This window comes from Ipomoea nil, unplaced genomic scaffold (assembly GCF_001879475.1).
Source record: "Ipomoea nil cultivar Tokyo-kokei standard unplaced genomic scaffold, Asagao_1.1 scaffold0176, whole genome shotgun sequence".
NCBI lineage: Eukaryota > Viridiplantae > Streptophyta > Magnoliopsida > Solanales > Convolvulaceae > Ipomoea > Ipomoea nil.
Window position 1 is genome coordinate 1,029,920 of NW_017616604.1, and position 12,580 is coordinate 1,042,499.

The 12,580-nt window shown below is 41.6% G+C and overlaps 1 protein-coding gene across 1 annotated transcript; it reads right to left on the reverse strand.

Annotated features, from left to right (window-relative positions):
- Positions 1–7,048: 7,048 nt before the first annotated feature.
- On the reverse strand, positions 7,049–8,779 carry LOC109177699. The gene is made up of 4 exons (XM_019327133.1): positions 8,455–8,779; positions 8,093–8,358; positions 7,497–7,885; positions 7,049–7,388 (listed from the first exon to the last, which is right to left on the reverse strand). Exons 1-4 carry the CDS (start codon positions 8,777–8,779, stop codon positions 7,049–7,051), a joined length of 1,320 nt encoding a protein of 439 aa, XP_019182678.1.
- Positions 8,780–12,580: the final 3,801 nt, after the last annotated feature.

Here is a 12,580-nt window from a genome sequence, read left to right on the forward strand (position 1 = left end):
CACACAACTATATATTTCTTTCCCCCAATGCTTTCAATTTGTGTTGGCCCCATGAGATCTATGTGAACCAGTTCTAGACATCTCTCAGTAGTGATCACTTTCATAGCTTTGTGTGGAGTTCTTATTTGCTTTCCAATGGCACATGCACCACACACCTTATCCTGATATATTCTGAGCTTAGGAACTCCCCTCACAGCATCTAGTTTGATCATTTTATCCATGTCTCTGATGTTTATGTGACCCAGTCGCCTGTGCCAGAGTTTTGATTCATCAGATTTTGACAGATGGCATGCAATTTCATTTGTCAACACATAGCAGTTGTCTGAAGATCGGGTTCCTTCCATGACTAACTGATCTGCGTTGTCACTGACCCTGCAACAATTATGATTGAAGCACACATTCCAGTTTTGATCACACAACTGACTTATGCTGATCAAATTAGCTTTCAATCCATTGACCAACAAAACTTCGTCCAAGTGAGGTAAACCTGGTACATTTAGTGTACCTTTTCCAACTATTTTACCTTTTTGTCTGTCCCCATATGTAACAGATCCACTGCTAGGTTGGATAAACATAAGACACTTCACATTCCCTGTCATATGTCTGGAACAACTACTTTCGAAATACCATCTTGCTTCAGTCATTGATGCAGTCATTACTATCGTGGGGTAACATATAACTTCTGACTTTCTGACCCAGCCCTGTCTTGTGAAAGGTGTAATAGTCTTGTTCTGATATTTTTCCTTTCTTTGATCTCTGTAGAAGAAATAACACTCAGGTCGGGTGTGACCTTTTGTTTGACAGTAATGACAAATAGGAGTATATTGTCTGACTCGGACGAACTTATTTTTGAACCTTGAGTACTGAGATTGAAGAGCAGTTCTGCCGAAGTTAATGCATGTTGTTCGATTATATTCCTTCATCTCATCATTTTCTTGAACTGATCGGGATGACTGTCCTTGTTCATACTTGTGAACTGATTTCGGAGCTGACATACCTGCTTTGATGAACACATGAGCACTGTTCGAAGATTCTCCTCGCTCAAATCCAAGACCTTTTTCATCATTTGGATTTCTGCCAGAGTCCAAAATTTTGTCTAAAGTTGATGTGGTATCCATCATCTTGATGTTCTTCTTCAAATCTTCCAATTCTTTTATCAGTTTTCCATCTCGAGATCTTATCTATGTTATAAGGTCTTCTTTTAAGAAAAGATCTGTGTTCAGTTTCTTCAGAAGATCATCCCTTAGTCTCACTTCTTCATTAAGATTCTTGTTGACTTTCACCAGTTGTTCCCAGCTTGCAACAAGTTTAGCAAATTCCATTTCAAGCTGAGTATGTCTTTCTTCAAAATCATCTATAGATATGTAGGATTCTCCATCGGATTCGTTATCATCTGACTGATTCTCTATAGCTGTAAAGAAAGCTACAAAGTTTCCTATATTGTCATCTGACTGATCATTAGTAGTTTCCTCCTCATCATCACTTAGCGTAGCCACAGACATAGCTTTCTTTCTCTTGAGATACATTGCACATTCAGCCTATATGTGCCAAAAGCCTTCATATTCTCTAAATTGCACTGATCGGTTGCGAGATCTTCTTGTATCTGAGGAACTATTTCTGTTTTGCCTTGTCCGACCAGTCTGGATTGATTGTTCTGTGAGAACGGTGTGGTTTCAGTTTTCTGATATGAGGGGTTACCACCTTTGTATTGTGACCTGGTATATTGTCCTTGACTCTTTTTGTTGAAGCCTTTTAATATTTTCTTGAAGTTCTTGGTTAGAAGAGTCAAGGTTACATCATCTATGTCATCTGTGTCAGATTCTCGATCAGCTTCGGCCACAAAGGCTACTGACTTGCCTTTTCTGTTGGAAACAAGATCATCATCAGCCAGTACTTCAAGTTCGTATGTGTGTAAACTTCCCATGAGTTTTCCTACACTCTTCTTTTCCCAGCCTGTGTGTTCCTGAATAGCAGTTACTTTCATTCGAAAGCGTTTGGGTAAAGATCGAAGGATCTTTTTGACTACTCTCTCATCAGTAAAAGGTTCACCAAGAATAGAGGCTCTATTCATTATATTCTGAACCCGACTGTGAAAGACTGAGATAGTTTCCTCTTCGTTCATTCTGAAAGCTTCGAATTCTGACAGCACCATCTGTAGCTTTGACTGCTTGACATCACTAGTGCCCTCAAATCTAGTTTCAAGAATTTCCCATACTCGCTTTGCTTCTTTTACCCCCGTGACAAGGGTAAATACAGATTCATGCAAGGATCCTACAATAGAGTTCAACGCTTTGTTGTTCAGATCAGAGGCATTCATTTCATCATCTGTCCAAGTCTCAATGGGCTTTTCTCCAGTAGTTCCATCAGTATTCTGAATCGTTGGTTTACTCCATCCAGATAAAACAGTGCGATAAACCCTGGTACCTTGTGCTTGAAGATAGATTTCCATACGAGCCTTCCAGAAGGAGTAGTTGTGACCATCTAGTTCTGGAGGTTTCATACTTGCATCCATCCTGAACAAAGACAAGCAGCCTGGAACACACAGAGACACTTCCAAAAGAAAGAGACTAATGCAAACAAAATTCTCGTAAGGATCAAGTCACTATGTAGACTTAAAAGCTCTGATACCACATGTAATTTTGCATTTCCTCATTCTTAATCAAGTTTACTGGATTAATTGACTGATGAAATAGACTGACTAATTCATCGACAAAGCCAGTCAGTAAGATAGATCATAGAAAAGATAAAAGAAAGAGATACCGACACACAACAACACACAAGATGTTTACCCAGTTCGATACAGTGTGTATATACGTCTGGGGGACGATCACTTAGGCGTCCAATCCACTAAATCATAATCCAATGTACAAAGGTAGAGAAATAACAATCTCACCCAAGTGCCCCACACAAGGTACGTACCCAGTCTACACAGGTTTAGTGAATTGTTGAAGATGGAGAGCCATGCATCCAGAAGTCCAAAGAAATCCCTTCTCTTGGAGAGCCAACTCTGATGTAGTCCACTTCAGTGACGCTCTGTTCAGTTGTTCCCATAACTGTATGATCGTAGTGTCCTTTCGTTTAAGAAACAAGAATCCTTCGCATGTTCTTCATCATAATCACCATACACATGTTGTGTTGAGAAGGAGCATTATAATCAAAGATGGGATCTCATAAATTCATACGGAGTGTTTCTTCTCTCTCAAAAGCGTAACCCTAATTCCCGTCGAACAAGAGTACTTATAGTTCCATTATCAGAACACTCTCCATAGATATCTTTGATTGTAGATGGTAGGACAATATTTGAAGAATGTAATCTTAAAGATTCGGTCCATACCTTTCCAAGAAATATACGCTGATCTTCTTTCCAAACTTGTCTTCTTTAAACCGCGTACAGCCTTTAAGAAATCAGCTTCCTAAAACAGATCTTTAGTGTCAGTCCCTCTGTTGTTGTGTCTGATTGATCAGTCCTCTGTAGAACAAAACTGACACTAAGCTTATCCTATCTTAGTATGCCATAATAATATTTCCAGTTATAAGTTGTGGTTTTTCGAGCAAATAAAACACTAACAATTACCTTTTTGTGAGCATTGTGTTACAAGTAAGCAGCATAGATTGAAGTTCGAGAGCTCTAAATCAAGGAGCATGGCTATCTTGGAGCTAATCCACTCCGATGTTTGGCAAGCACCAGTAATATCCCTGAGAGATACAAAGTATTTTGTATCCTTCATAGATGATTACTCGAGGAGATGTTGGGTGTATCCAATCAAGCGGAAGACGGATGTATTTGAAGTTTTCAAATTCTTCACAGCGTGTGTGGAACTTGAATCCGAGAAATTGATCAAGTGTTTGAGGTCGGATAATGGAGGAGAATATACTAGTGATGAGTTTGATAAATTCTGTCTACAAGAAGGTATTAAACGGCAGTTCACGGTGGTGTATACTCCACAACAGGGATGAACAGAACCTTGTTGGAAACAACAAGAGCAATGTTGAGGACTGCAAGTTTGGCAAATTCATTTTGGGCTGAAGCAGTCAAAACCGGCTGTTATGTGATCAATCGATCTCCATCAACCGCAATTGGAAATGTGGACTGGTAAGCCATTCAGTTATTCTTACTTACATGCATTTGGGAGTCCGGCATTGATTTACAACACTCAAGAAACATCAAAACTTGATCCAAAATCAAGAAAATGTGTTTTCTTTGGGTATGCTGATGGAGTGAAGGGGTATCGCCTGTGGGATCCCACTGCCCACAAGGTTATCATAAGCAGGGATGTTGTATTTGTAGAAAGCAAGGTACAAGAAAGGGAAAGCACTAGGAAGGAGAAACCAGTGACAACTACAGTACAAGTTGAGGGAAGGAAGGAAGAAGAAATTACAGTTTCCCCTAAAACAGCAATAGAGCATGATAAACAAGATCAAGCTGAGTCTTCAACTTCTGAAGTTCGACGATCAACTCGGGAAAGGAAACAACCAGCTTGGCACTCAGATTATTCTACGGAGGGAAATGTTGCATACTGTCTACTAACAGAAGATGGTGATCCATTAACTTACCAAGAGGCTATGAAAGGTCCATATGCATCTCTGTGGATGACAGCAGTGCAAGAAGAAATTGAAGCTCTCCATAAGAATAAAACATGTGAACTTGTCCCGTTACCACGAGGAAGGAAGACTATTAGAAACAAATAGGTCTATAAGACCAAACGAGATAGCAACAATCAAGTGGAACGGTATTGTGCTCGATTAGTTGTGAAAGGATTTGCTCAAAAGGAAGGAGTTGATTTCAACGAGATATTTTCTCCTGTTGTACGACTTACAACGATTCGAGTTGTCTTAGCGATGTGTCCTGTATTTGACTTGTATCTTGAGCAGTTGGATGTGAAAACTGCAATTCTACATGGGGAACTTGAAGAAGAGATTTACATGCTCCAACCAGAAGGTTTTGAAGAAGAAGGGAACTTGGTTTGCAGGTTGACAAAATCTCTATACGGTCTCAAACAGGCGCCGAGATGTTGGTATAAGATATTTGATTCATTCAATCTGAGCCTTGGATACAACTGGTTTAATTCCGATCCTTGCGCATATTGCAAGAGATTTGATGATAATCAATTTATCATCTTGTTGTTGTATGTTGACGACATGTTGGTAGTAGGCCCCAACAATGATTGTATCACAGAGATGAAGGCTCAACTGGCTAGGGAATTTGAAATGAAGGACTTGGGACCAGCAAACAAGATTCTAGGGATGCAAATCCACTGAGACAGAAATAATAGGAAGATTTGGCTCTCTCAGCAGAATTTTTTGAAGAAAATCTTGTGTCGCTTCAACATGCAAGATTGTAAGCCAATTTCTACCCCTCTTTATATTAATTTCAAGTTATCCTCAAGTATGAGTCCTAGCAACGAAGTAGAGAGGATGGAGATGTCTCGAGTACCATATGCATCAGCAGTGGGCAGTTTAATGTTTGCTATGATCTGCACTAGACCAGACATTGCACAAGCAGTGGGAGCGGTTAGTCGATACATGGCAAATCCTGGTAGAGAGCATTGGAGTGCTGTGAAGAGGATCCTTAGATATATCAAGGGTACCTTACATATTGCATTGTGTTATGGAGGGTCAGACTTCATTATTAGAGGCTATGTTGATTCAGATTATGCAGGAAATCTTGATTGTAGTAAATCCACCACGGGTTATGTGTTTACTCTTGCTGGCGGAGCAGTAAGCTGGGTCTCGAAGTTGCAGTCGATTGTGGCAACTTCAACGACGGAAGTAGAATATATAGCTACTAGTCAAGCTAGTAAAGAGGCTATATGGTTGCAAATGCTATTGGAGGAGCTCGGGCACAAAGTAGAGAAAATGACTCTATTTTGTGATAGTCAGAGCGCTTTGTACTTGACAAAGAATCCAGCATTTCATTCTAAGACGAAACACATACGGATTCAATTTCACTTTGTTCGTGCAAAGGTGGAAGGTGGGAGTGTGGATATACAGAAAATCTATACTAAAGATAACCTGACAGATATGTTAACAAAGCCGATTACCAACGATAAATTCGTATGGTGTAGATCCTCAATTGGCCTAACAAGTACGCAAGCAGCACGAAATTGGCGGAAAGGATGAAGGTCCACATTGCGACTTTAAGTGGGTGATTTGTAAATACTGAAGTCAAATGTGGAAATGGGCAGAACCTTTTTCTGATGAGGTTAGGAGCAAGAGCAAACAGTTGGTCTAAGAGCAAGGTGCTCATCTCTAAAAGAGCAAAGTGCTCATCTCTGAAAGAGCAAGATGCTCATTTCAGGAGAAAGAGCAAGATGCTCATTTCGGAGAAAGAGCAAGATGCTCATTTCAGGAGAACGAGCAAGATGCTCATTTCCGGAGAAAGAGCAAGATGCTCATTTCAGGAGAAAGAGCAAGAGGAATTTGCATGAGTGGGTTTGCTATAAATAGGAAACTCCTCTTCATCCAATCTCATCCCATTCCATCAAGAATCCTCCCATTAGCATAGCAAAAATATAGAGAGTAGAATAGAAAGTTATATTTGCAATTCCTATTGTAATATCCTTTTGCCAATACAGAAAATCCTTCTTCAAATTGCCTTTATTTTGGGTATGATTTATTTTAAATCTTACACTAGAAATATTCTCATTATTTCCGGTCCAAGTTGTTGTATTTTGGTGTTGTGAACCGTATACATCCTAACATCCCCTTCCCCAAATGCGAGACGAAGACATGCTCTGGCTTGATTTTGGTCGTAGCGTCATAGGCTGTGGAGAAGTTGAAGTCACCGTACGGGGACAACGACCAAATACAGTTTCCATCCGAGTCTAGTGCGGTGCAATCCTCAACGAAATCCCGTAGGGGCTGCATTCGCCTCCATGTTAGTGAAGCGGTCCTGCGGTTCTGATCACCGGAGTATCGTGCATGCAAAAAATCGCTCCAAAGCGTACCCCCTTGAATGAAGATGAAGTTAAGCTTGGCCAAGAAGGCTTGCTGAATCGAATCAAATGATCTAATGCCCAGACCTCCCTCTTCAGTGGGAAAGCACAATTTATCCCAAGATGCCCAATGCCTCCTCGGTTTGCCGTTTTCCACCCCCCCACAAAAAATTGGCAAAACGAGATTCAATGGTCTTCACAGTCCCTCTTGGCAAGAGGACCGATACAGTAGTGTAGAGAGGAATAGCAGAAAGCACATGCTTGACAAGGGTTAGACGACCTCCCGACGAGAGTAACTTGCACTGCCAGCCGAGCAGCTTTCCATTAATTTTTTCAATCAAATGCTGATAATAAAATGGCCGATTTCGGCCCTTGAATAGATTCACGCCTTGATAGCGAAAGGGCAGGCTTGAACGCTGCATCCCCAGGATGCGTGACATGTTAGCTGCTGTTCTGTTTGTGCATAACATGGACGTAACAAAAAAGCTCTTGTTGAAGTTGATTTTCTGTCCCGATCCCTCCTTGTACTACGTCAACACCGTAGCTAGGGCCCTTAGAGACCTTGAAGCCCCGTTCACAAATATGATAATGTCATCCGCAAAGGCTAAATGTGTGATCAAAGGACAGCCTGGAGATGATGAATACGGAGATAGAAGACCCACTCCCATTTTAAGAATAATGGAACGGGAAAGGGCTTCTGAGGCAAGGATAAATAGAAGCGGGGAGAGCGAGTCTCTCTGCTTAATGCCCCTAGTTGGCTGGAAGAACCCACAACTAACTCCATTCACCAAAACGAACAGTCTACTGGCACCCAAATTATTCATAATAATGTTAGTAAAAGAAACCATGAATCCTAGCTTGAGTAGCACCGCCCGAAGATATGGCCACGAGACCTTAATCATATCTAACTTGACCACTATATTCAACCCTCGGCATTTCTTATCAATATACTGCAGCAGATTAAATGCCAGAAAGGTGTTGTATTGTATACTTCGGCCCTTTACAAAACCAGCTTACTCCCTGGATATTAATTTTGGCAATATTGGACTCAATCGCGATGCAATAATATGCGTGAAAACCTTGCTGATGAAAGTGCATTAGCATATCGGTCTGTAATCTGCAAGGGAGTCCGGGTTGCTCTTTTTTGGTATCAATACTCTCTGCGCACTTGCCAAGGCTCTAGGAACAGGGACCCTTGCAAAGAAGTCTTGCACCGCATTATTAACATCGTCTTTAGCCAGATCCCAGCAATGCCGGAAGAACGATCCCGAGAAGCCATCAAGCCCGGCTACACTATCTGGGTCCAACTTCCAAACTGTCGACTTAACTCCCTCCTGTGAAACCGGCTCGACCAAGGCCGCCTCCTCTGTAGCAACTAAGTTCAGCGGAAGGGACTGGAGGAGGGCGTCCGTGTCTTGGTTATCTTTTGCAGAAAAAAGATTTAAGAAAAAAATCTGATTGCTTCTCCCTAAATGTCCGCTTGGGAGGTGAGAAGAGCGCCCTCATCGTTTTTTATAACACTGATTCATTGTTGGCGATGCCCTGTCTTTAACCACTGAGTGGAAGAAGCGTGTATTAGCGTCTCCCTCTTTTAACCACTTAACCCGAGCTTTTTGCCTCCAGAAGCATTCTTCCTGTTTCAAGGCTAAGAGCAATTCTACCTGCAATGAATGAAGCACAGTCCTGTTCTCAGCCATTCGAGAATCAGCATACTTGCATTCCACGTCAGACACCACCCTCGATTCTAGACTTCTAACCTGATCAAACACATTGCCGAAGACCTCCTTGTTCCAGGTGCGAAGGAACAGTTTTAGCTGCTTCAATTTAAAGGCCAAAGAGCGCATGCCTCCTCCGTCAGCCGGCAAGTTCCAGTTTTGCTTGACCAATGACACAAAGTTAGAGTGTCACAACTACATGTTTTGGAAACGGAATTGCTTTGGGCAAGAATCGTTGGTGCCGTTGAACAAAATTGGTGCATGGTCAGAGGAGGTTCGCGCCAAAACATTGATTCGAACTTCGGGAAAGAAATCCCGCATCTATGAGTTCATTAGGAATCGGTCAAGCCTCTTCCAGACGGCTCCCTAGTTCGAACACCGTGCCAAGTGTACTGATTCCCCATGACCGGTAGATCAATCAAACTGCTGTTGCTGATGAAAATTGAAAAGTCATTAATTATATTTGTGTCTGGAAATGAGTTGCCCGGGTACTCCGAGATGCTCGAGATCACGTTAAAGTCCCCTCCTAATAGGACCATCTTCGAATCCTTTGCCAAGACCATTAGCGTCTCCCAGAGTTGTGCCCTCTCTATTCGTGTGTGCTTCGCATAAACTGCAACGTAAATAAAAGAGAACTGCAAAGGGATGTAATTAACATTGCAGAGCACAAATTGGTCATTATCCAGAAGCATTATTTATTGTATCAGACCCTTTAATTTAATTGGTCACTAATTTTAAGATCACAATTTGAATTACCTGCAGATGCAGATTCCTACAAGCTAAGCTGCTTCAGTATGGTGGATCTGAAGCTGAGAGCCTGAGAGGGTTCTAAAGCTGAGAGGGATTTGAAACATTTATTGGGCAACACCAAAGTCCCAAATTAAATTTGTGTGTGTTTGGATGATGTGCAATTAGGCATGCATTTGTTTGCACTTCACATGGGTTGGGGGAACTAATTAACATGGGGATAACACTTGTGTGAAATCGTCTCACGCGTCTCGATATGTGAGACGGGTCAGATCGTTGATTAATGGGTTGGATATTTGATCTCATCAATCAAAGATCCTACCCGCCTCACATATTAAGACCCGTGAGACAGTCTCATACCACTTATATTCATTTTATCTTGATCGTGGTAGTGGGATATTTTTTAGTACGAGATCTTATTTATCTTTAGCCTGTGGATGTTAAAAGATGTATTTTGTCTAAAATTGATGTATTTGATGATTTATGGATGTATGGCTCATGTGGTAGCGTGAACCTGTGTACCCGAGATTTGTTATAGTGGAAACTTTGTTGGTGGTGGTCCCGTGGTTTTGGGATTTTTCTACGTAAATTTTGTGTCCATTGTATTGTTATTTATTTTTGGCTATTGTGTATCATTTAGTTTTTGTGCTTCAGTTCTGTGATTTTTCATTGTCACAGGAATTGGGATTTTTTCCAACAAAGTGGTATCAAATTGAACATAGAAGACTGACATTAAGCCACCGTTGTTGAAAGAATGGTTGTCTAATCTTAGCAAAAAATTCACGACGACAATTTTGTAAATAAGTGATCAATAATCCGCCACCGTTGTTAGCTGTAATGGATGCCCATTGTATTTTTTATGTATTTAAAAAAATTACTTTCTAATAGGCAACCATTTCTAAGAGAAACGGTTGCCTTAAAAAAGAAATTGCTTTGTAATAAGCAACCGTTTCTTCAAGAAATTGTTGCCTATGTAAATCCAGATCTAGTGGGTCAGAGAGTCTCTCATACGACACTTCATTGCTTCAGCTTCAGATCTGCCGTTCACACCACCGCTTCATATTCACGTACGACCACCGGCTACCTCCGTTCACACCACCGCGACGTCGCACACCACCACCGGCCACCACGTCGCAGACCACAGACGTCGCGACACCACCACTGCTGCAAACCACCGTCGCACAACTCCCATCACCGCTACGTCGCCACCACGCCGTCGATCTGCACCTTTCCCTTGCCCTGCGACGACGGCGGCTGCCCTATGACGCCACTGCCGCCGGCTCCGATCTGCTACAGGTACGTTTATTTTTTTATTTTTTATTTTTAGTTTTTTATTTTAATGGTTAATAATATATTTGTTTTTATTATTATTTATGAGAAAAAATAGCTTAAAATGGCATGTTAAGTGGCTATTTTGTGGTACAATTATCAGTGGGGTCCGCTTCCGATTTGGGTCGGGTCAAAGTGGATTCGGATTCTTCGCAGTGAGGCAAAGAGATTGATATATTGTACGCTCAAAAAGGATAATGGGTGAATGAGATATTGATTCTCAAAGTAGACCCATTGAGTTGAAAAATGAAGGGAAAAAGTTAGCTATTATCCCACATTGGTTTGGAAAGAGGATTTCCCTCCCTTTTATACAAGAGCTCTTTTGGAGCTGGTAGAATTGTATAGCATAGAGGCTCTCTCGCGCGCGCGCGGGAGGGGGGTGGGTGCAAACCAAATTCCAACTAGAAACGAGATCGAAAAAGCTTGATTCAAGCTCATGTGCGCCGACACTTGCGGGCACGAATGTGGTCCGGAAAATGGACATATATAGTTTGGCCGAAACTCCCAGTTTCGGCCTGCACAAACCTGACCGTTGGGTGTTACGGAATTAATTCCAATTTTAATTTTTGAATCGAAACCCAAGTTAATGGTTGCTGTTACAGGAAGGTGGAGGGGTGCCCTTAAGTGCCCATTAAAAGCTATTTAATCTCCCACCCCTATATAAGAAGGAGTTGGGTAGTAGAGATTTACAAAAAAAAACAAGAAAGTATCATTTTTGCCTCAAAACTCTCTATTTCTACTCCTTTCTTAAGCCTACTGTGTTCATAATCTTGCTTTGTTCACCAGATTCCTTGTTTGGGTGCTCAAACATTGAATCGTAGCAAGTTTTATCCTGGGAAACCTAGACCACAACGCTCCTAGCACTTCTGGGAGGTGGCAAATAAGGTTTTAAGGAAAGAGTGATCGTTTGACTCTTGCTAAAAACCCTGAGCCAAACACTAGCCAATCTCTTCATCTTTCTTTCCCTTTTTTTTTCAGAAAAATAATAATCTTATTTTTATTGGATTATTATTTGTTTTTCTACCAACGGAATTCCCAATAGTCTTAAAACCTTATATCTTTGTTTTCCTGTTGGTGGTATTCTCCAAATTTCCTTGAAGAAAATGGAGCATCACGTACTGTCAATCGATGGGGAGGAAAATGTTGTTGCGGACAACAATGGAGGGAACGGCAACAATGTTGCGAATTCCCAGGCACCACCAGTGAACGTTGGTTCACAAGATGGTGGGAGCACTGAGGGATATATTTCCATGACTCGGGTACCTTCGATACCGAGCGGATCGGCGGTGTCGGATCGAACTTCAAGTGGTGGCAACAGAAGATGTTGTTCTACCTAGCAACTCTCGGCTTGTCAAGGTTCTTGTCCGAGAGTGTTCCTAAGTTGAAAGAACAAGATGCACAATCTGTGATGATAATTGGCTATTGGAAGGATTCGGACTTCCTTTGCCGAAACTACATCCTGAACGGATTGTGTGACACGCTATATGATGTATATTGAAAGATAAGCACATCAAAATGTGGGAAGCCTTGGATCATAAGTATAGAAGTGAGGATGCCGACGCAAAGATATTTGTGGTTGGCCGATTCCTCGACTTCAAAATGGTCAATTCCAAGACCGTGCTAAATCAGGTAGAAGATTTTGCAACTAATCTTCGACGAGATCCATAATGAGGGCATGGTGCTAAGTGAAGCCTTCCAAGTGGGGTCTGTGATCCACTTGTTGCCTCCAGGTTGGATGGACTTCAAGAACTACCTTAAGCACAAGCGAAAGGAGATGAATCTGGAGGACCTGATCCAGCGACTCAGGATTGAGGAGGGGAACAAGACGAATGATAGGAAGGTTCTTATCATTGT

Coding starts and splice junctions, on each gene's coding strand:
- LOC109177699 (XM_019327133.1), bottom strand. CDS start 8,779: ATGCGCTCTTTGGCCTTTAAATTGAAGCAGCTAAAACTGTTCCTTCGC. Junction 8,359..8,454: donor ATCGCCAACAATGAATCAGT/GTTATAAAAAAC, acceptor TTTCTGCAAAAG/ATAACCAAGACACGGACGCC. Junction 7,389..7,496: donor TTTGTGAACGGGGCTTCAAG/GTCTCTAAGGGC, acceptor ATGCACAAACAG/AACAGCAGCTAACATGTCAC.